The sequence below is a fragment of the Anser cygnoides genome, chromosome 19 (genome assembly GCF_040182565.1).
Source record: "Anser cygnoides isolate HZ-2024a breed goose chromosome 19, Taihu_goose_T2T_genome, whole genome shotgun sequence".
NCBI classification, from domain to species: domain Eukaryota; kingdom Metazoa; phylum Chordata; class Aves; order Anseriformes; family Anatidae; genus Anser; species Anser cygnoides.
The window spans coordinates 5243513-5266913 of NC_089891.1; the positions used below are offsets into that span (position 1 = coordinate 5243513).

Here is a 23401-nt window from a genome sequence, read left to right on the forward strand (position 1 = left end):
GAGCAGCACAAGGCAGGGAGGCTGGGGCTGTCTGCAGCGGTAGCATCAGCTCTTGCCCTAGGCTGGACGTGGTTTTTGAGGCTGTGCAGCCCCATGACCACCCCCATGACAAACCCAGCCACCCTGCTGCAGCAGGGAGGTGGAGGCAGCCTTCTCGTGGTGGGAGCCTTTCTCTCTGGAGAAGATACAGGACGGGGGTAGAGGGCTCTACACTCCTGCAAATGCCTCTATTTCTGCAATTCATCGTCTACCCTGGGGCTAAGCCTCTGTGACCTTCCTGCACACCTTGGTTCTCCCCCCAGTGCCATGGGGCTGGTAAATCCCACCACAGCTGGACCTCGTGAGCCTCAGGGAGATCTTTCCAAGCAGAGCTGCCCTGTGCTTAGTATGGCTAATATATGCTTAATGTAATGAATGACAATATTGACTTTTTTCCCCCATTCCTACCCAGATCTCCAATCTGATAGATTACCTGGCTGTGACTTTGGCAGGACCAGCTCCAGCCCGTGGGGGAAAGGGCAATCTCGGGCAATGCCTCGCCTCGCATCACCTTTCAGGAAAGGGTGCAGCTCCTTTCCAGAGGCAAACAATGGCCGTGACCTGCCGAGGCGCCCTGTTTCCTCCTTCCGCGGGCAGCCCTGGTGTGTGACCCCAAGCTGGGTGCGGTGCGAGGGGGGTGGTGGGGAGCCCGGGACGTGTTTGCCTCCACGTGTCCCTCAGCTCCCCTGTGCTGGCACTGTTCCCATGGCCCTGCTCTCCTCCAAGCTGTGCAGAGGACAAGGTTCTGGGGGTGTCGGTCAATGCTCGTCTGAACACGAGCCAGCAGTGTGCCCAGGTGGCCAAGAAGGCCAACGGCATCCTGGTTGTGTCAGGAATAGTGTGGCCAGCAAGAGCAGGGAGGTGATCGTCCCCCTGTACTCAGCTCTGGTGCGGCCACACCTCGAGTGCTGTGTTCAGCTTCAGGCCCTCACTACAAGAAGGACATCGAGGGCCTGGAGCGTGTCCAGAGAAGGGCTACAAAGCTGGTGAAGGGCCTGGAGCACAAGTGCTGTGAGGAGCGGCTGAGGGCACTGGGGGTGTTTGGTCTGGGGAAGAGGAGGCTCAGGGGAGGCCTCATTGCTCTCTGCAACTGCCTGAAAGGAAGGTGTGGGGAGCTGGGGGTCGGCCTCTTCTCACAGGTAACTAGTGGTAGGACTAGAGGGAATGGCCTCAAGTTGTGCCAGGGGAGGTTCAGGTTGGAAATGAGGAGCCATTTCTCCTCAGAAAGAGTGGTCAGGTGTTGGGACGGGTTGCCCAGGGAGGTGGTGGAGTCACCGTCCCTGGGGGTGTTCAGGGAAAGGCTGGATGTGGTGCTTGGGGACATGGTTTATCCCTGGGGTGTTTAACGTGGTGCTTGGGGACATGTCTCAGTGGGTGACAGTGGTAGCAGTGATGGTTGGACCAGACATCTTGGCCCACAGCTGCGAACAAACCGCGACACACCCCCGCCACTCTCAAGATGGCCGCGCGGCCCGCCCGCCACTCCCAAGCTGGCCGCCAAGACCCGCAGCGCGCATGCGCCCCAGCCCCGCTGCCCTTCCGTCTCCCTCTCTGAAATGCCACTCCCAAGATGGCGCCCGCCACTCCTGCGCATGCGCAGTGCCCCCGCCGCTCCCAAGATGGCGGCGCGGCAGTGACGGGACGGAGCCGGGGGGAGCAGCGGCGGCGGCTTCCCGGTGGAGCGCGGCCTCGGCGCCCCGCGGCACGATGATCCCGAGCGAGGAGGTGTCGGCCCGCAGGAGGGAGATCGAGGGCAAGCTCAAGCAGGTGGGGCCGGGCCGGGGGCCTGCGGCGGGGCCTGGCGGGGCCTGGGCGCGGGGCCGGGCCCGCAGCCCCCGCGCGTTGCCGTGGAGACGGGCCCGGAGCCCCCCCTCAGGGCCTGCTGTGAGGGGCTGGGGGTCTGCGGGGGTCGGGTCTGTGGGGGTCGGGGTGGCTGCACCGCACCTGTGGTGGGCGGGGGTGTGCGGTGTAAATCGGGGGGGGGGGATAAGGGTGTCCACAAAGTGTGCTAAGGCTCGAGGGGTCGGTGTGTTGGGGGGAAAGGAGCAATCTGTAAAAAAACACTCTCATGATGTTGTATCTCTCACCTTGGGTTAAATGTCCTAGTATCTGTTAGGAGGTGGTATGTTAAAAAGTGGCCTCAGCATCAGACCAAAGGTGGCTCGCTGCTGTGTTTAGCAGGGCTTGTGAAACCCTACATGTGGAGTTGAGTGAGCTAAATGCTTGGTGCTCTGCAGTGAAAGCTAACTACTTTTTCATCCTGATGGCAGGAAGAAGAAACTCTGTCCTTTATCAAAGAGAGTCTTGAGAAGAGCGACCAGCTCACGAAGAACATGGTAAGGAGGTCCTTGAGGTTCAGGCTTATGGCTGGGTCTAGGGCTGCTCACCCGTAGGAAAATCAATTTTCTAGAGCCTCATTGTGCCTGTCTGAAGAATATACGGTAATAAGCCACTTGCTCGGCATCTCTGTTTTACACTTTGGTGGTTGGGCAAAAGGGAAGGCTGGTGAATGTTTAAAACCTAAGCCTCTTTCCTGGGAAGATGTGGGTGTAAATGCGCTGTTGGCTTTACAGTTTGTGCTTTCTCATGGGAAGAGATATTAACAAACCCCAACTAATTTGTGCAACAGCATCCCATCGTTGCTTCATAAAGGCAGGTCTTGTTTGGGGTTTATTTTGAAATTTTTTTGCTAAAGAGGTAGAATGTAATTATTGCACTCTAAGTGGTGCTAGTATGCCAGTTGAGGGCTTACTGTGTCCAGTTTTGGGTTCAGTGACTTAAGAAAGGCATAGAAGCATCACTAGAGAAATCTGGAAAGCATAGCATAGGAGTGCGTCTTGAAAGAACTGCATTTTGTCCTAGAAAAGATGACATTAAGGCACCCTTTATGCGCTTGCTAAGGCTTTTCACCATTCAGAATTGATACCGCAGTCCCTTTTAAAAACAAATGTCCACAGTGCAAAAGAAGGTTCATGCTATAGTGTGTCTTCGCATTGTATGTCTCAGTTTTAGATCTTAGTGGTACAGAGCAAAGTGGCTGCCAGGCTTTACTTTTGTTGCTCCGTTTACCAAGGATGCCTCCAGGCTTTTCCTGTGGCTTTGTTTTGTGCTGTCAGGTAAAATTTTCTCTTCCTTGGTACTGTTTCGGCGCACTGTTTGTGTGCTTTTCAAACATTTAATTCAAAGCTGGCCTATCTTTGATGGCAGATGATTTGTTTTGTAATTATTGATGGAAATTGATGGAAAGGCAGGCTGTTTAAATCTTCTATGTCCTAAGGAGCCCAGCATAGAAGCTGGAATCTGAAGGTCCCGGACTGCCCCAATCTAACTACTAACCTACTGCGTGGATCCTTGTGGAAGGATGTCCTCAGCTCTCTTTGTTTCTCCCTGTAGGTTTCTATCCTATCCTCCTTTGAAAGCCGTTTGATGAAACTGGAGAACTCGATCATCCCTGTCCATAAACAGACAGAGAATCTGCAGCGCTTGCAGGAGAACGTGGAGAAGACCTTGTCCTGCTTGGATCATGTCATCAGTTACTACCACGTGGCTAAAGACACGGAGAAGATCATAAAGGAAGGGTGAGTTCAGCAGCTGGATCTTGCTGGGGAGCTTCATCCTATTGGTCTTTTGGGACAGAGGTAGGAGCCGACTCTGCACACTTATTTTAATGTTCCTAATATACTTCCCACGTTCTTCCCCCCCCCCCCAAGTCATCCAGAAAGCTTCCTGGCTTGAATATCAGCAATCCCCAGAGGGCAAAGTCTGTTCAGACTGTACCGATGTCTCTTCCAGATTTTACACACATGGTGCCATATGAAGCTCATGAGCATTGGTGGCTTCTCTTCTTTCCTCTGCCCTTTTCCTAAAGTTTCTTTCTGCCCTGGCAGGAACTGCACAGTTGTGGCAATGAGTGCAGTCGAAACAGAGTTCATGATCTTCTCTTACACAGAAAGTAAATTGGAATTTTCTGTATTACTTTCATCCTGAGTTTGGTCTGGTGCTTACTTGGTGTTTTCTTCCTTTGGTCTTTGGGGCACCGTTTTTTATTTTTGCTTTTATTTTTAGCCCCACCGGGAGGCTGGAGGAATACTTGAATTGCATGGACAAAATCCAGAAGGCAGTGGAATACTTCCAGGACAACAGTCCGGACAGCCCAGAGCTGAACCGTGTGGTAGGTCGCGGATCTGGAAGCTGGCAGGGGCGGGAGAGGGACGGACAGACAGACAGACAGACATGTGCCGCTTGCCCTCCTGCTGCGAGAGGCTGGTGGGCTTGCTGCCTGGCGAAAAAGGTGTTTGGGAACAGCTAAAAAATGGTTTCTTTGGCTTCTTTTTAAGTCCGAGCCCAGCAGTGTTTCTGCTTGTGGTGCTCTCTTCATGCTTTGTGCCGTTCGGACTTGTGAAAGCCTATCTTGCACGTGTGGTGGAGTTGATTGAACTTCCCCCTGCGTACCTCTTGTCCATCCTTCAATTGCTTGAGCAGAATGTGAGATCTGTTGCAATTCCACTTGTAAACTGAGCAGCTCCCAGGCATTTTTGTATTTAATTCACCTTAAAAGTCTCTTAGTTACAGGCGTTGTCGGAGCTCGAAGCATGCGGTACTTGACAGTGGTTAGAAACACTACAGAAAATGAGACCTCATGCAGAAAGACCCGTGAGTGATTACAGGAACCCTGTGCTGCTTCTATCCCTCTGCTCTTTTGTGCCAGAAATCCCTTTTTGAGAGGGGGAAAGAGTCCTTGGAGTCGGAGTTCCGCAGCTTGATGACACGGCACACCAAGCCAGTCCCGCCCATCCTCATCCTGGACCTGATCAGCGGAGATGATGAAATGGAGACACAGGAGGAGATGTCGCTGGAGCACCTCCCGGAGAGCGTCCTGCACGATATCATCCGCATTTCTGGCTGGCTGGTGGAGAACGGCAGGAACCAAGGTGGGCAGCGCTGCGTGTTGTTCCCTTGTGGTTCTGTGTCAGGTCAGTGCTCTCCAGTTGATTATCGCTCCTGGTTGAGAGCAGAAGCGGAGTGGTGAGGGTTGTCGTTAGCACTGTGCAGGTGAGTTTGCAGATCACACACCTCCAGCCACGAAGCCTCTGCTCAGGTGAGGTCGGGACTGACAAAGCGAGGGTCACGCTGCCGCTGGTAGCTAGCAGCACGAGCAAAACGAGAAAAAGCTTTAGCGGCACCTTCTAGGGTAGGAGTTCAGTCTCCTTTCAATTCCCTTCTTAAGAGCCTGCTTCCTTATGCCGTTTGTAGTAGGGCTGAAATGCGCTCTGTCAGTTGAACAGTGATCTGATGAGAGCAAAAGCTGCGTAAGTAAAGCACAAATCATCTTAAAGCATAGCCTGGCCTGCAGCAGAAATCCGTGCCAGGAGCATGTTATTTAACGCGCACCTGCAACACCTCCTGTTGGAGCTGCAGTCACCCAGTGCCCAGGTGCTACAGCTGTACAAGCCGCTGATGACTTAACTCCCCTGGGGGAACTGTTTATGAACGAAACCTTGTGTGTTAAATGTGACCAAAGAGGGGTATAAAAGCAGCACAGGATTTTTTTTTGCAGTCAATACACATCTCTTCTTTCCTGTTCTGCAGCACCAGAATCTACCTACACCTTTATACCCCTTTATTGACTCCCCATCGCTTCCAAAACTGATGCGCTCTTGGTAGTAGCGTGTGGACTTGCTGTTGGGTGTGGTGGGAGGGCAGGAGTGAACACTGCAGGGGAAGGAAGCTGGGTTTAGAAGAAAACAGGAGATTTTTCCGGCTTTAGGGTACAAACAGGACAGGAGCTGACCCTGCAGTGTGGGAGGCGGTCTGCGTGCTGGAATCAAATGCGAGAGTCTTAAGGAAAGTTCTGAGGGACCCGGGCTGGAGAAGAGGCAGGTTCAGGGTGTGGCGTTCACATGAGGAAAGGAAGGGAAGGGGGTGGAAATGCAAGAAAGGTGAACAGGAGATGGGGGGGGAGAGCGGTGTACTGAACTGTGGGTTAATCAGCTCGTCCTCTGAGGGTTCTGTTTGGAAGAAAGGCCTGGAGGTGAAATGGTTGGGCCCGGTGTGGAAGGTGTGACAGGACACTTTATGGCTTCTTGGTTTCAAAGTCAACATCTCAGGGCTGCGGCAGAACAGGAAAAGTTGCCTGCGGGAATGGAAGATTCAGAGCAGTTGCCTGGATTCTGTTTCAGGTTTCGCTGTCTTTTTGTCTGTTAGATTGTTTGGGTGCTTTGGTTTCTCTATTGTGAAATAGAGAAACACCTGTCTCCTCTGTACTACATTTTTGCTCTTTCTGTTGAGTCTGTCTGTATTTTGGTTTCTTTCTGGATTTAGCACTGCTGGATTTGGTATTTTGGTAGGGAAAAATGCTTATCTGGGGTCTCACATGAACACCGCTAAGTTGTCTTTGGGCCACTGTGTTTCAGGAAAGGTTTGTTTTTCCTTATAGTGTTTTCTGTTTATTTATAATCTCGTTTCTACCTCGTCTCTTTAGATTTCATGACAGTGTACTTCCAAATCCGCTCTGTCCAGCTTGACCGCTCCATCAAGGGGCTGAAAGACCATTTTCGTAAGAACAGCTCCTCCACGGGGGTGCCGTATTCCCCTGCCATTCAGAACAAGAGGAAGGACACCCCCACCAAAAAGCCAGTCAAGAGACCAGGTGAGTCCGAGTCAGGGATCCCTGTACAGCGTTATCTTCTCGCCTGGGTATCTGACACACTTCTGCAGGGCTTCTCGCTGCTGAGGTGGCCTCTGCATGCTTACAGGGCAGGAGCAGGGTGGGATTTCAGAGAGAAGCACCTCTTCTCGGTGTTGAAGCCAGGGCAGAGGTTACAGACCTTGTTTCCATTTCTCAAATCATCAGATCTGTTCTTTGGGCAGCGTAAAGAAGTGGGACGGGCAGGGTGGGGTCTGTAAACAGAGAAAGAAAAGGCCGTTACCTTAACGAAGGAGATCAGCAGAAAGAGACCTGAGAGAGGAGGAGATGAATATGGTTTGAGAACATTTGTCCTCAGCCTTGGAACATGGATTATATCCAGTGTTACAGCAAAATGGAAAACTGAGACCTGATAAAGCACATCACTGTAATCACTACTTACGTGTAAATAATTATTGGGCTAAGAAACTGAGAATCTCTCCGAAATTGAAAGAGGGTCTGGGAATTTGCCTACAGATCCAAAGTCATCCTAATCAGATTTTGGAAGAGCTGTTAAAGCTTTTGTCTCAGCCTGTCTCTGGAAGAGACGTGAATGTGGCTGGGGAGTTATTCCACCCCTCCTCGTAATGGAGTTTTGCTGCATTTTCTGCAGCCGGGAGGCCGGTCACTCCCCTGGGCTGCTCCTGCTCGAGCGTGGAGCTGGCGTCCTGGCCTCTGAAATGTGCCACCTAGTGGGAAAACGGCCAGAAGGAGGGCCAGCCACAGCTGGCGTGGGCCTGACAGCAGAGCACTGATGCTGTCCCTCTGCGTCTCCCAGCGCCCTGTCGTCTCCTGTGTAATAGTGATGGAAGTCAGAAGTTCGGATTTCTGGGGGTTTGCCTGGCAAAAACTCTTTCCCACCCCAGTATTTTTCCTGCGTTGTCCAAATCCTTTCGTGAGTTCAGGAAAACACTAACTTAAGAACTGCGGGTAGGGACTGGGAATTGATGGGATGGGGAAAGGGAGGGAAAGCAGTACCCATTTTAATTGTGTTGTGTTTATTTTTATAATCCTGATGTGAATGCAGTCCTCATCCCAGGTAACGTGCGTCTATGTGTGTGTGTGTGCTGGCCCTGGTGCTCGCTCTCTTCACTTCTGAATGGAGGGGCTTTGGTGGGCCTCTTCGTGCTACAGCAGAGGGTGTGCCTGGGATATTTGGAGAGGGCAGGCTGCCCGGGGAAGGCTGTGACAGCCAGCGATCGCCCCCCTGGGCTTTTAAAATCAATCTGTGCCCCTGCTGCTGTGCCCCGGAGCTGTTCCTGAGAGCTGAAGCGTGAGTTGCAGCTGGTGAACTCTCTGGTGAACGGCTCTTACGCTTTAGGTAGTCAGAAATAGAGGAGATTTTTTTTTTTTTCATAGGAAGATTAAAAAAAATCACTAGGAATGGTTTTTTTAATGAGTCTTGGATCTTGGATGCCCACAGAGAGAGAAAACAGCCCACGTGTTTGAGAAGCATTTGTTCTCTATCTCATCCAAAATGGATGCGTTTGGGCATCCAAAATCGCTTGTCGTGATGAATGTCTCAGCTGTAAATTTGCCAGGAGATTTTGGCATCTTTTGGCCAAATTTAATCGGTTTGTGAGACGGGCCAGGTATCAGGCAGTGAGCACAGTCTGAATGCTCTCACAGAGCCCACGGTGTATGAAGGAAAGGATTTCAGGTGATCTATTAGGGTATTGCAGTCTCAAGGAAAAAATAATGGCTAATTTGTCTCCAGTCTTCTGTGAACAAGGACACAGAACCAGACTGTAGCTCTTGAAGGACGGGGGTGGTTAAACCTTACACAGCAGCCATCTCTTACAGCTGCGGAATTGTACTGAAATGAAATTAAAGAGGAGGGAAGAATAATCTTCGAGCAGAGGTTCACCAGTTTTTCTGCAGTTCTGTCAGCTTTCAAGGACAGCTCCTGATGTGGAGCTCTCTGCACACTGGCACGGTGGCACTCTTCATAACAATATTCCTCTGGTGGCATTTGGCTCACCTGGTTTTAGCCTTTGTTCAGTTATGGACAAAGATATTTTTTTTTGTGCATTCGCTTCGGTAAGGGAATTCCCACAAAACTGTTTCAGACGAGCGGTTTTCTCGCCGTTTCAACAAGGGAGTTGGTTTCCTTATTCCTTCAGGAAGAATATCCCAGCGCACACCCCAGCGCACACTTTAACCTCTTGCAGGGGATAAATAACCAACTAAATCTGATGTGCTATAACCTTTTTACAAAGCAAAATGGAAGGGAGGTTGCAGCTGAAGGGAAGGTAAGCTAGCAGGGACAAGCTCACCAGGCAGAGACCCCCACCCTCCCTCCCCCAGCCACTGTGCTGGGTTCTGGAGAACATATTCCACATCCGTGCTTTGTCTGAGTCTTCATCTCTCCATCACTGCTGCAGTTGTTGGTGCACCCTGTTCTGTTTCCTCTTGTTCCAGCGTGCAATTAAAACTTTGACTGCTGGAGATGCTTCTAAAGCCAAATCGTCTCCTCTTGACTGCAGCTTGCCAAGTCAAGTAGAAGCAGTCTGTGGCTTTTTTTTTTTTTTAAAGCACTTTGCTGTTTGAAATGTCAGCAGTCTGTCTCAGAGGACAAGCGTATTCAGGTTCCCAAATTGTCCCGTTACAAACATCTGCTCGTAAAATCCTGAAGGGATTGCTTCTCGGTGAGGCCTGTGGATGCAGCGCTGGGTTGCCTTGAGAGCAGGAGGTAGCTCAGAAGCTCTCTGAGCTGCCAGAAGCTTGGGAAGGACAGAGCGCAGGATACCTATAAGCAAAAGCCACAGAGCTTCAGCCAGTTTTGTGCAGACTCCTGTGGTTGGTGCTAAAGAAAAGAGGGTGCGCTGCTCTTCTGCTTGGCTGGGAAGCTGAGTAGTGGAAGAGAAAAACAGGAGAACGACGTAGAATTGGAAAACTGCCTCATGTATGCCCCCAAACCACTTTATTTAAACAGGCCCAGGAGCAAAAATCTCAGGTGTTGTGTGAATTTTAGTTTTTTTGGGGGGGCTCTACAAGCTACAGGGGAGCCGTTTCCAGTTTATTTATTGCTTCCTAGCAGTTTAATTTTACCCAGCAGTGAGGTGCTACCTGAAGACGGGCTGTGTGGGGCAGAACGAAGAGCCTGTTCCCGTTTTCAGCTTCCCCTGTTGATCACTGCCGAGCTGGAACATGATGCTTTCAGCAGCAGCTGAAACGATCCCATTTGGTCTGCGAGCTGCCTCAGGAGGGAAAACAAGCACGGAACAAAAGCCTTTGGTTTTCACTAGAATTCATTAAAGCCTAATTGCAGCACTAAGTGAAGGGGATACAGCAGCGCTCAGGTGATGTCCACAAACACTTGAGGTGTGTGTGTGTTGGTGTAAACGCAGGTTTATGCAAATGCAGGGCAGCAGAGGCAGAGGAAACCATCGGGGTGAGCTGTGGAGATGTGTGCTGCATCCCTGTGAAGTGAGAGCCTCTGGGCAGCAGCAGCAGTTGCACTCTGCTTCATTTTTACACCAACTTACCCATTTTTTTTTTCTGAAGGCAAGTAGGAAAGATCAAAACTGGTAGAAGAACGGCAGCTGGGTTGAGCTCCAGCACGTCAGCTGGGCCATGGTATCAGCAATAATAGTAAAAAAATAGCTTAGTGCATCTCTTCAGGGCTTTCTGCAGCCCTGCTCGCTCAGAGGAATTTAATGTTGTGCCCAAACACTGAAGGTTTCTGAAAGCAGCTAAGAATAAAGTGGAAGTGTTGGGTGTGGAAAGCATCAGGAAACCTGGAGGAAGTGATTCTGGGATCAAGTGAGCAGGAAGAATGTGGAAGAAGCTCGGAACAAATCCATCAGCACAAGGGCACGGGTCTTCCCGCCTGCCTAGTGTGGGTCTAGGGGGAAGGATTTTCCTGCCAGATGAATGTGGCTTACAAATACGATTTTTTTTTCCTTTAGTAAGTGGTTAAGAGTGATCTGAGCTGATGGCTGAAAAATGTGGCCCATGAAAGCTTAGAGTTGGAGCTGCACGTTCTCCATTCTCGTGTTAATAAACAGTAAGCCACGTTGGGGCACGGTGGTGATTCGGGGGGAAGCTCTGTCACTTCCCTGTGCTCCCCAGCTAGCGGTGTGCTGTCTGCAAGACAGGAAGATTCCTTCAGCCTGCCCCGAACCTGGTCGCTGAGTAGGGTTAGGATTAGGGTCTGGGGAGGGAGGAAGTGCAGCGCCCCATTGCGAGTGGGGTCGCGGAGGGGCTGCCAGAGGTATGCCTTAAAGGTTTCACTGTAGGGCCCTTTTTGAGGTGACCCCAGGTGGGTGCTGGAGCTGCTTGGTGCCTGGGGTTGGGGTTTGGAGAGAGCTCAGAGCCCTGCTGCGAGGCCGTCCCCGTGCCCCAGGGCGCCGTCCTGCAGCGTGGTGCTTCTCCCGGGGTCGGCTGTCCTCAGCTTCTGGCAGTCAGCGCTCGTTTCCTGGCCGTGCTGTGGCTGGTGTTTGCTGGTGGACGGAGGGATTTTCTGCGCGTTTGAAGTATTTATTGCTTTAAAATGGAGGACTGAGTCTTAGCGTTGGCAGCCGCGTTTTTATTTCTTGGATCTTTTTCTTCGTTTACTCAGCCCAATTCTGTTCCGTCTGGGTTTTCTATGGAGAGTCCTTCTGCCTTCCTAAAACTCTCTGTTCCCTGTTGTGCAGGCAACGGCAAAGCTCTGCTGTGAGAGTGTGTCCATGTGCTTGTGATAATTGCAGCTTGTTGCATGACCACTAACCTTTTAATGTGGAAACAGCGCTTAGTTTTCAGTTGTCCCGTTAATGCTTTTTTTTTTTGTGTGCTTCCTAGCTGTATATCCAGCATCGGCTTTTGTTCAGTCCTGTCTGTTTTTTTGTGTGTGTTAAGTATAAATCTTTTAACCCCCTGTTTGTTTTTTTTTTTTCCATGGTTTTAATTGATTTGCAGTTCCTTAGAAGAAAAGTGTCTTGGGGATTAGGGTGACTTAATGCAAGTTAGACGTGGGTGGGCAGCGTCCATTGTGCTGCGATTCCTGGGGTGGGGACTGCTGCTGCAACATTGCTCTCTGAAGTCCCGAGGTTGTCACCCTTTGATCGCTTCCTGCAATGCCGGAGATCGTTTGATGCCTTGGCTGTGGGGATCTATATTGAGCATGCTCAGGAAATGCCCTGGAATGGCACCTTTTTTCGGCACCTGCAAGGGAGGAGCTGCGATTGTGGCTCTGGGGAGCAGGCAGTGCGTTGCTGGGTGTAAATTGTCCGTACCCCAGCTCAGGGAAGGCTTTTGCGCTTGGATGCAGCGTACCAGCTTAAAGAAAAACATCACGGGGAAGGAAGCTGGGGTCAGATTTTCCCAGCCAGCCGTAGCAGCTCAGCAAACTGAGCCGAGCGCTCCCTGGTTCTGTAGCCGTGGCCGGACTTCACGTCCTCCCCTTGAAGAAGGGAGACAACCTGAAAACAACCGTGGCATCCGCACGCTCGGACACGAGTTTTGGGTTCTTGCCGGGCCTGTGCTGAGCGTGCTCATTGGTGCCCAGCACCCTCCTGCTGGGCCCAGGTGACAGCTGCTGGTGAAGGGCTGGTGTTCTGGGTTTGTTTTCTTTCACTCATTTTCTAGGTCTTCTTGTCTCTTCTCTCTGGCTCTGGTGACAGGCACGATCCGTAAGGCTCAGAACCTTCTGAAACAGTACTCTCAGCATGGTCTAGATGGGAAAAAGGGGGCCTCTAACCTCATTCCTATGGAAGGTAATCACAGCTCCAGCTACTTCACCTTTGAGCTTCTCTGTGTATCAGCCTTGCTTTTCCAGGTGGGGCTTCCGTTAGCCGAGTGCTTGGTGGGCAGGGTCAGGTAAATATAGCTGTCCTTGGGCAGCCGGGGAGATGCTGGCGGCCCAAACTACTGATCTGAATTTCGTGTCTGAATTTCAAAGGCTCTGTAGACAAAATACAGGTGGAAAGGAATCTTATGATAAAGCAGTCGGTCCACCATAGGCACGTGGCTAACGGAAGCTCTGCTCTGATGACATCTTCCTGTGGTGTTTCTGTTCTCTTTTCTTGTTTTGCCTGGTCTTTGAGACGTTCAGTTTCCTAGTGACCTTTCCAAACCTGATGCAGAAGTGTCAGGCCACAGCGAGCCCAGTGCTTCATGCCTGCACATCTCTGTGCAGACTGACCTAAAGGGCCTCCTTCCGTGTTCCAACCTCCTCTGCTCACAGAGGTTGTACCAGACAGAGGAGAGACTTCATTTGCTTCAAAGCATCTATCAGACCTTTTTCCCTTCTGCTACGTATTCATCCAAAGTAGATTTCTTCAGCACCTACATTCTAGTCTACTGAATCCCAGATAGTGACTAACATCACTTACTGGGGGAAAAAAAATCTCAGTGCTGAGCAGGAGATGGACTTTGAGTTTGAATCTGTAATAGTTGTGGGTACAAATTGGGTTTACGGTGCCTGCTGTCCCATTCAGAGCTTATGGCAGGAGGTTCAAGTGACACCTGTGGCCCAGGAAACGATTTAACTCACTTCTCATCAGGTTTCAAAGGGTTGCTACTGCTACATAACCCCATAAAGGGATTTGGTTAGGTAGCGTTCCCGGGACTGCGTAGGGAAAAAAAAAAAAAAGTCCACCAGATCAAATAAGCCAAGCTTGAAGCGGCTTCCAGCCAGTGTGAGCATCCATGCTGTAACCACCCTGGATAAATTGCGCCTTCTGTTTGTGCCGGCTGACATCTCACTAGGTCATGAGCATGATTTACGAGTTAAACATCTTTCCGATACCCTGAGCGACAAGCATGGGCCGGCTGCTGGTAAGTACCGTGTTGTCACTTCGTAACGAGCTGCCTAACATCCCTTCTTTGCAGCATGCTTCACACTCGTGGCGTAGCCAGTGGCCGTTCGTCTGCGTGGGTAGCCCTGGAGCATGGGCCTTCTCTGGCTGTGAAGCTCTGGCTCCTCTCAGTAGAGTTCACTCCTACTAATCGCACAACCCCAAGCCCTAAAAACAAGGGACCCCAGTTTTGTCTAACCGAACCTGGAGGCCACCGTGCTGAGGGGCCCTTCCTATAGGGAGCCACGGGCTTGTTGGCGCTGAAGTGAAGCAAACAGGGAAGGGCTTACATGTGGCACGCCGTTTGGTGGGCCGCTCTCCGCCGCAGGCCGCGTGTAAAACCACGTCACGTTTGTGTGCCACGTGCTGACCACAGCTTCTAAAAGATCGCTCCGAGGGGCCTGTCGGCGTAGGGAAGAATTGGGTCTTTCTCCATCAGAAGTTGCAGATGCTGCTGGGAGGAGGGTAGCAGCAGCAGCCGTAGCTTAGGGAAGGCCTCTCTGCATCATTTTGCTCTTTTCTAGTGGTTACTGCAGGGGTCTGAGCAATGCAGGGTGATGCGAGCCCATTTGTGTCTGTCCTGCTGACACATCCAGCTGGTGGCTGGCATCAGTTGGTGGGTGCCCCCGTATCTTCCTGGCACTTCTTAAGCCTACCACGTAGGTTCCTCGCTATGTCTTTGAGACATTCATGTGCTAGAACTCAAAAACGCACATTTGTATGCAGCATTTTGTGGCAGATGCCTCACCTAAGTGTGCTGATAGTCCTGCTTTGTAGGATGTAGTAGTTCATCCGCCTGTTATTATCTTTGGTTACTGCCTGTAGGAAGAGGCTGCCTTCCAGGAGAGCCTCCATTTCCAAGAAATGTTGATGCAACATGGCAGTTCTTCATCTGCATGATGGATGGAGATAAGGAATCCTAAAAATACGAGCAGAGATGTTGAATAATTCACCTCAGACCTTCCCTAGTTTAGTACTCCGTGTTCGAGCCCTTGATTAAATTTAGTTTGTATCCCAGAAGAGCTTCAAACTTGCCTTCTGTCACGAGGCTGGGAAGAGCTGGTGTTGTGCTGATGTGTCCGTTTCCTGAGCTGCAGCTGACTTTGCGTGCCTCCCACGGGCAAACCAAGGGGGCAGGCGTGGTGAGAAGATAGCTCTTGGTCTCGCAGCGGGACGGGCACAAAGCCAGAGCCGCCTGTTCAGGAGGAACCTTGTGCTCTCTGCGTAATCTGAGGCCTCGCAGGGGGCAGAGCTGCTGGAAGCTTGGTGCGAATTTGGTTCTCTCTTAAAGACATCTTGCCTTTACAGGGAGGGATGATGTGTTCGACATCGAGATTGACGCCTACATTCACTGTGTGAGTGCCTTTGTCAAACTGGCCCAGAGCGAATACCAGCTCCTGACAGAAATCGTCCCGGAGCACCACCAGAAGAAGACTTTTGATTCCCTCATCCAGGTCAGTTGAGCCTTTCCCCTTGGTTTCTCTTGTAAAGGACATAAAAATTCCTTTCCTTTTCTTTTTCATTACGAGGACGTGGATTACGCCACGTGCTGTGGGTGCCCTAGAGCGCCACCACCGCTGGGGTTGTTCTCCAGGACCTGGGCAGGGAACTGGGGCAGGTGGCCCTGGAGAACACGTGCTTTGTTCACTCGCCTTGTCGCACTGCGGGTACCAGCAATGACCCGTCAGCTAAATTGTCATCTTTAACGGGGATCCTGCGTTAAGCCCCTTGTGCTACGTGGGCAGGAGTCATGCTGCTTCCTTCTGACCGACTGGCTTTGCTGCAGGAGTCGCTGGATAACTTGATCATGGAGGGGGATAACATTGTGTCAGCGGCCCGGAAAGCCATCATCCGCCACGACTATTCGGCGGTGCTCACAATCTTCCCCATCCTCAAGCACCTCAAGCAGATGAAGCCAGAATTTGACCAGGTCTTGCAGGTGAGTTTGATGGGATTGGAGAGTGTCCTGCGGCTTGGGTTGCGGGGAGAACTTTTTGAAAGGGACGACGACGGTGACTTTGAACAAAGCAATGTCACCTCTGTCCCTCAGCATGGACTGGGAGTGACAGGTGCAGCTTGAGCTTAGTTTGGGCTGTGCTCCCTGTCATCTAGAAGATCATCTCCTCTGAGGAGAGCCTGCTTGGACTATGACGCAAGGTTTTTCAGGCTCCTTTCCATCTGCTTCCAGCTGGAGCTGGTGACTGATGCACCAACCTCTTAGATCAGGTACCGCGCAAGAGGAAATATGGCAGAACAAGTCCTGGTCATTGTTAGGGTTGCAGCATCTTCTCCCTCCTGGCAGGCCAAAGAATGCAAGGTTTCGCTCACTATTGATAATGCTATAAATATTCTTCTGATACATGGAGAACTGAGAACGAGATGCTGGGATGGGGGAGAAAGGAGGGTAGGTGCTGGACGAATGGTTAGATGCTGCTCGTTTTCTTTCTCTGATCTGTTACGGAACTATTCCAGGGAACTGCGGCAGGCACAAAGAACAAATTGCCAGGGTTGATCACTTCCATGGAAACTACAGGTGCAAAGGCATTGGAAGAGTTCGCTGACAACATTAAGGTAGGTTTACCATCACCGTTCTCTCCAGCAAGGCCAGCAGGTTTAGAAAAGGGGTTTTCTGAGCAGAACTCCCAGTTTAGCTTTCTGCTTTCCGTGAGACCACATACTTCTTGACTGCAAAGCAGGGCTGTGCCTGCTGGATAGCATTGGAGGGTCAGCTGCAAATACTGAACACTGGATGCTGGTCTCAAACACAGGAGGCCTCTGTAGATACCAAAGTTAATCTCAGAACTTAACTCCATGTAAAAAGAAAGGAAAATTGCTGGCTTGAAAAGCTATGGAGGACTCGGGATAAACTGTCCCTCTGTAAGGTGGGCTCTGTGAATGCACTGCCCCATAGGTGAGACGCACTTTTGATGGTCACATGCTGAGCAAAGCCCCTGTGGTCCTGAGCTGCCAGTGCACAGAAGCTATGGTTTCTGAGCACCAGGAGATGGCACTGTGAGAGACGAGTCTGAGGATGCTGAGGCTGGATGAACAAGGCTACGGCTCACTTGCAGCAGCAGCTGTATTGTAGATGCCTTGAATTTTCTAACATGCTCACCTTATGTCTCTTTCTTCCTTCTTAGAATGATCCAGACAAGGAATATAACATGCCAAAAGACGGGACAGTTCACGAACTCACCAGCAATGTACGTGAAGATGATGATTTGTATTGTCCTTTGTAAATAACAGCCTCAGAAGAGGTTTTAGAGCAGTAGGGAAGTTTATTTTCTTAGATTAACCTGTCTTTGTATTGGAAGGGCGCTTAACTGGCTTCCCTGGAGAGATTAGCTGGTTTCCCTTGCGAAGCTGTGGTGTGACTGTGTGGGTAAAACCCAGCGACTCAGAGGAGTATAGCAGTCTGTTTCTTGAAGGCTTTTGAATATGGCAAGACATGTGGTCCTTCACGATCCTTAATAGTGGAGCATAAAAGCAACTGATGCTGCGTCTCCTAACTTCCCTCTCTCTCTCGTTCTCTTCCAGGCCATCCTTTTCCTACAGCAGTTGTTGGATTTCCAGGAGACTGCAGGTGCCATGCTGGCATCTCAAGGTACATGCATGGAGCTTATTTGGGCATGCAGTTCCTTCCCAAAACCTTCCCCAAATTGTCTGGACATCTTCCCTAAAAAGATCAAGCCTCAACGCGCACCGTTAGCTTGTTCTTCTCCTGTTCTTTACCCTGTGGTTTGTTTTGTCCTCCCATCTGCCCTGACTATGTAGTTGGTTGTCTGGAGAGCTCCAAGGGATGCAGAGAGTTTCCCTGCTGGCCTTCCACATTTGATCCTATCAGGTATTCTTGGGATGGCGTTTGTTGCTGGTGCGCATTATGGTGTCAAGTGAGGATGCCTTAGCCATGTAGCTCCAAATCTGACACTGGACTGGTTCCCTGTGACTGTATTGGAGTGAGGATGGTTGGTCCGGCCGAGTTAGCTGTAGCTGGGCTGTGTAGTGGCGAATTGCCTTCTTCCTCTGTCAGATCCTCTAGTCAGAGTACAACAGCAGCGGCAAGGACATTCTCCTCAGCATCCAGACGTGGTCAAGCTGGGACTCCTGAGCTAGTTGTGTGCCACGTGCCAGAACAGAGGGAGAACACGGTTCTTTACAGAGCAGCACCTCCCAGTTCTGTAGTGCTAATAGAGGTGCCTGCTTTGGGATGAATTGCACCCAAAGGTGCCTCTCTGATAACACCTTCCAGCTGCTAGCTCGCATGTAGGTGTCTGGAGTTGGATTAGAAAAGTCCCATAGCGGTCCCAAGTGATGAGAAATGCATGCATTTTTTTCTGCAGTGCTCCCCTCGAGTGGTAGCAAAAGCAAAGCTTATCAGTTAAATGCCAATCCCTTGCTCTTGGTGCCCACAGAGCAGCTTTGTAGGGCCCTATACACCCGTGCAGAGATGCTAAAGTGCAGAGTGAGAGTGAAATGGCTTTGCTTAGTGTCTTGGGAAGGTTACATGAGCCGTGCATTCATTTCAAGGACTGGTGAACTGCTGCTGAGGATGTGAGAGAAGGCTTTCTTTTGTCTTGAAAATAGTTTGAACTGACTTGGAGCGAGGTGACTCGCTGAATGCAAGTAACGGCAACACAAACAAGTCACTAGCAGGGGAAGGAGGTTACTCAGCCTTTCCTCCGTGATCTCCAGCTCCGTTTGTGGCCTTGGAGGGACTCCTGCCTGCTGTCCTGTGTAGCTGTCTGTGGCTGCTTTGTGTTAATATCTGCTTTGTTCTCAAAGGGATGGCGGTCTCTAACCTGTGTTTTTGCACTTTGCATTTCTCTTTCTCTCTCCTCCCTCCCCTTTTCTCTCTGCTCTGCCTTAATCTTTTTAGTTCTTGGGGACACATACAATATTCCTTTAGATCCCAGAGGTAAGCCGCCTTACCCCCACATACCCGCTCATACTGCGTTGGGCTCTTGTGATGTATGTTAATTCTTTGTCCTCCAGGAATGGTAAATAAATTAACATGTAACTGAAAAGAGAAAAAAAAAAAAAGGTGGGGGGGGAGACACATAACTGAAAGGGGAAAAAGGGGAGGGTGACTAACTCTTGCCAGTGGGCTGGAGAGAATAGCGAGGGCTTGTCACCTGCAGACAAAGAGGGATGCCACATGAGCTGAAACAGGCCAAAGGCACTCCGATGGCACCGAGTCTGCTTGGCACGGGCAGCAAATTGGCCCGGCTGGTATCGTGCTTCATCCCAAGCGCCCCCGGCTCCTCATTGTCCAACTCCCGGCAACGGGAGCCTCGAGGCCTTTTCCCATGGGGTGCTTCTGAACTCAGACCACCCCAGCTAGGCCTGGCTGCCAAACTCGCTGGCAGGGGGAGAAGAAGATGGCTACCCCGCGTGTCCCAGGGGTGACAAGCCCTGGAGGGCAGAAAGCCATCCCTCTGGCGCACGGAGGGACACGTTGCAGCCCACAGCCGCTGCTTGCATACGGGCAGGCGACGGTGCTGGTGCGGGCCCTCGCGCAGAGCCAAGCAGGCCCTGTCAGCAGCCACGGGGAAAGCTGAAACTTTCCAGAGCCCTTCTGCTCGTCTCTTTCACTGTTGTGTGCCTGCTGGTAACAGCTGCAGCTCATTTGTTCTCCGCCTGCAAATTTCTAGTGCTTAAAACCCCTTTTTGGGTGGTGGGGAAAGGACGTGGGGAGGATACGCTTAACGATTTGATTTCTGATCAAGTGGATGTCCTCTGAGCACTAGGAAGGAAAGGAGAGGTTTCTGCCACGGTGCTCAGCACCCGATGCAGCCGCAAGGATCACAGGGTGCAGAGCTTTTTCTTCCTCACCCTGGAGAATCCAGTGACAGTCGGCACTGAAGCAGGGAGCTAATTTCACTGTCGACGGGAGCTCTGTACTAATTCCATAGCAACAGGGAAGGGGCTTGTTTGAACAGAGGCAGGCTGACCACACGAACCCTGCCCTTCCTCATGGCATGTTAACTGGCTGAAGACTCTTTTCCTTGCAGAGACCAGCTCTTCAGCTAGTAGTTACAGCTCGGAGTTTAGCAGACGGCTGCTGAGCACCTACATCTGTGAGTACGCTGTGCACCTTCCCATTCCTGCCCCCTTGGCTGTTCTTCCCTTGGCTCGTTCTTGAGTGAAAAGCACGGGCTGTGTCTCTTACTCCATGCGATCTTTCTCTGTTCAATCTGGAGCCTGATGGAAGGGATGGAGAAAAAGGATCAGTCTGGGAGTTTCGGAGATACAGTTAGACAGGACAAAGCGCGATGCAGCAGGTTGTTTTGTTGTTGTCATCGGTTGCCTTAAACCGTTCTCACGCTGGGCTTTAAGCCTTCAATCCTCTAGGGGCTCCCAGCTGCCAGAGGGGCTCTGTAAAATCCCAGTTCTGTATTTAATAGTAAAATGTTGAGATGAGTTCATGGGACTGCCTTGTGGTGGTCTGTTATCATGGTGCTCAGGTCCATCAGGTTCCTCGAGATGAGCCTGTGCTGTGCTCGGGCTGAGTCTGATCACTCGTGCTGGCTCTGGGACTTACTCTGAGCCTGTGCTGCCAGTTGCAGCAGAGGCAATAGTTCACGGGGCACTTCTGGTTACTTGCCGAGGAAAGATCTGCATAAGGCTTGTAGGATCGCTGAGGGCACGTGATCGTACCCTTCTCTGTACGTGCATTTGGGGCTGTGCTCTTCGCTGTGCTGTGGGTTCACGGTGACAGCACGTAGTCCTCGGTTTGGATTGCCAGTTACAAGAAGTTTTAGTGCAAAACTTTTTGTCGTCTGTTGTTCCCCCTTTAAGGCAAAGTATTGGGCAACTTGCAGCTTAACCTTCTTAGTAAATCCAAGGTTTATGAAGACCCGGCTTTGAGTGCCATTTTTCTGCACAACAACTACAACTACATTCTGAAGTCTCTGGAGAAGTAAGTGTGCATCTCTTTGAAGTCCAAGCTGATGCTAAGCGCAGTTTTCAAGCAGTCTCTGGTGTACTGAGTGTGTTTACTTGCAGGCCTGTCTCTTCTCTGCTATTTCTTCCATTCTTGAGACTGCCCTATTGAAACCTTTGCCCTATTTATAGACACTGCATTACATGAGGGGGGGAGATAAAAGCATCAGAGATACCTTAGGTTTCAGAGAACCCTTTCATCTTGGGAGGATTGAGGATGTGGCTTTGGAAAGCAACTTGGAGTGGCTTCTGTCTCCCTGTTCAAGCATTTCAAGGTCCCTTTTTATTGTAAAGGGCACAAAAGATCATGTTGATAGGGGCATGAAATGTTGCTGTCTTGCTAGTAGTAGCCCTGAGAGCACCTGGCTCAGAGGCTTCCTTGTGTTTTCTTCTTCTCCTTTCAGGTCTGAGCTGATCCAGCTGGTAGCTGTGACACAGAAGACAGCTGAGAGGTCTTACCGGGAGCTCATCGAACAGCAGATCCAGACCTACCAGCGCAGGTCAGGTGCCATCCTCTGCTCTTCCCTTATTTCTGTCAGAGTTTGAGAGCTTGGGAGATTCATGGCCGGTGCTGGTGGAGAGTGGGAGAGGTTAGCCTTAAACACAAACTAGTTTAAACCCAAAACCAAGTATTCTGGTTCCCAAGTGATTAATCTTGGAAAATGGTCACTGTGGAAAGTTTTGGGGTGTGTGTTGTTTAGGTTGGCCTTTGGGTAACGGGTGAGGGCGTACATGCTCTAGTGAGACATAAATAACTCCTTTTTGCTCCTCTCCCATATCACTTCAAATGCAGCTGGTTGAAGGTGACAGATTACATCCTGGAGAGAAATCTGCCCGTCTTTCAACCAGGAGTGAAGGTGAGAGGGCAGGCAAGGATGATTTTAAGGTGATAGAAACTGCCAGAAATGTCCTGTCCCTTGTCATAATCAAAGATTCCCAGAAATCACCTTTATAACTTGTGCCAGTATTGCTCTGTGGCGTGAATACTGTGGCTAGGACAAGATGGAGAACGACACTGCCTTCTAATCTCCCTTGCCCCAGATTCACACAAGTCTTTTAATTTCAGCCTCCATTCTTCTCTTTTCACCTGAGCAAATGCTGCTATTTTGGATTTGCAAAACCTGGAGACCTTCCCTAAGAAAGGGCTCAAAGCATAAAGAAGTCTATTTTTATGCCTGTTCTGGCTGAAAATTACCCTCGTTAAATGTACTTCAGATGAAAGCCAATTGCTGTATGTAGTGTGTGCTGCTCACTGCAGCCTTCTCTCCTCCCTGCTTTGGGAGAAGGAATTCGAGCCAAGTAGGTAGGATATCACTTAGGTTGGGTGGGGAATTTGTGGGCAAACAGTGACGTTCGGATTTTATTTCTGGCAATGAAATAAAAACTTTTCTCTCCTTATTGCAGCTCAAGGATAAGGAGAGGCAGATGATTAAGGAGCGCTTTAAGGTAAGAAGATGATGGATGGTAGAAGAACGTCCCCTAGTTGACTGAGAGAAACAGGGACAGGAAAAAGATCTGCCTAAGGAGAACACCTGTCCAGTGGTGATCACTAGTGGGTGAAAATAGCACTGGTATAGAGATGTTTGCCATCAGAGCACTCTCCAAATTTTATTTTGGACAGGGTTTTAATGATGGGCTGGAGGAGCTGTGTAAGATCCAGAAGGCCTGGGCAATTCCAGACATGGAGCAACGGGACAAAATTCGCCGGGCGCAGAAAACCATTGTGAAAGAGACCTACGGTGCCTTCCTGAACAGGTGAGAACCTCTTGCATCGTTGTCATCTCTTCCTTGGATTTACTGAGGTCTTTGGGACCTCAGCCGGAGCCTTGGCATTTTTCTACTGTCCTGACGTAGCTTTTCCATCTTGCACACTAAAACAAGGATGTTTTAGCTGAGCTCTACTAGTTGTGAACATCTGCTTGTCGCCCCGATTCCTTGTTCAGGGTGAGTGCAGATGTTCTAGCTAGCACAGGGCTCTGGGCCACCCTGGGTTTACCCACGTAAACCTCAGGAGACCCATTGTAACTAGCAAGGTCACTTGCTCCCTCCGAGACACCCCATCAGATTCAAGTGAGACCTGCTGGAGCAGAGCTCACTTATCCGGCAGAGGAAGGATACAGGTGGGAACAGCGTCTCTCAGTATGGAGAAGGGTCTTTTGCTGGGTCTTTTGCTGCGTCTCAGTTGCTTGCCACCTGCGGCTTGTCTTCCTTTGCAGATATGGCAACGTGCCCTTCACCAAGAACCCTGAGAAGTACATCAAGTACCAGGTCGACCAAGTGGGAGAGATGATCGAAAAGCTGTTTGACACATCAGCGTAAATCCGCAGCCCTCTTGTACTCTCCAGCTGCCAAGTACAAGTCACTGTTCTCTCAGCAACTTTTGTGACTCCCCTCCCTCCTCCCCTGCCCCGTTGTGGCGGGCAGGGCGTTATACTTGTATTTATCAGATTTATAAACCCGTGCAAACACTACCTCCTGGCTGTCTTTGCCTCCTTCTGTGGATCCTGAGCAAAGACTCCAGATGCGCACTGCAGTTCTGTGTCTTGGGATCTTACACTTAGATATTTTCAGGCTTGTGTATAAGCATTTATGCTTTGCGCGGCTGACACACTGCGTGTGTGAATCCTTGTGGCAGCAGCATGCCTTGGGGCGATACTTAGAGGCTTTGCTGCAGGAGCCGGACTTGGCCATCTTCACACCAAGGCCTTTGAGAGCTTGGGGCATGTGTGGTGTGTTTCTGTGGTCTCAGTCCAGGCACCTCTTGCTCCCACCTTGCTGCTCGCTCTATTGTGGGGTCTTAGCCATTGTCTGCCCATGGTAACACTTGAAATGTAGGGTTTCCATAGAGCTGGGAGCGCTCACAATAGCTGCTGCTTTGCAATTTGGAGCAAATCCATTATTCACCTAGCCCGTATTTACAGCAGTGAGTGTGTGCTGGCACCTAATTAGCCCA

At 50.6% G+C, this 23401-nt stretch overlaps 1 protein-coding gene across 13 annotated transcripts; it reads left to right on the plus strand.

The window, feature by feature from the left end:
* Positions 1-1613: 1613 nt before the first annotated feature.
* On the plus strand, positions 1614-22919 carry EXOC7 (exocyst complex component 7). Of its 13 annotated transcripts, XM_066980153.1 has the most exons (22): positions 1614-1806; positions 2310-2375; positions 3433-3617; positions 4105-4210; positions 4748-4970; positions 6521-6688; positions 7752-7763; positions 12331-12423; positions 13418-13486; positions 14815-14960; positions 15293-15445; positions 15979-16077; positions 16647-16709; positions 17044-17110; positions 18383-18421; positions 19518-19583; positions 20305-20425; positions 20853-20948; positions 21242-21305; positions 21853-21894; positions 22070-22203; positions 22665-22919. In XM_066980153.1, the coding sequence occupies exons 1-22, from the start codon at positions 1747-1749 to the stop codon at positions 22765-22767; spliced, it is 2175 nt and encodes a 724-aa protein (XP_066836254.1). In that variant the 5' UTR covers positions 1614-1746; the 3' UTR covers positions 22768-22919. The 13 variants fall into 13 exon arrangements, with proteins under 13 accessions (XP_066836254.1, XP_066836255.1, XP_066836258.1 ...); XM_066980154.1 differs by lacking the exon at positions 7752-7763; XM_066980157.1 differs by lacking the exon at positions 13418-13486 and having other exon boundaries at positions 1615-1806.
* Positions 22920-23401: the final 482 nt, after the last annotated feature.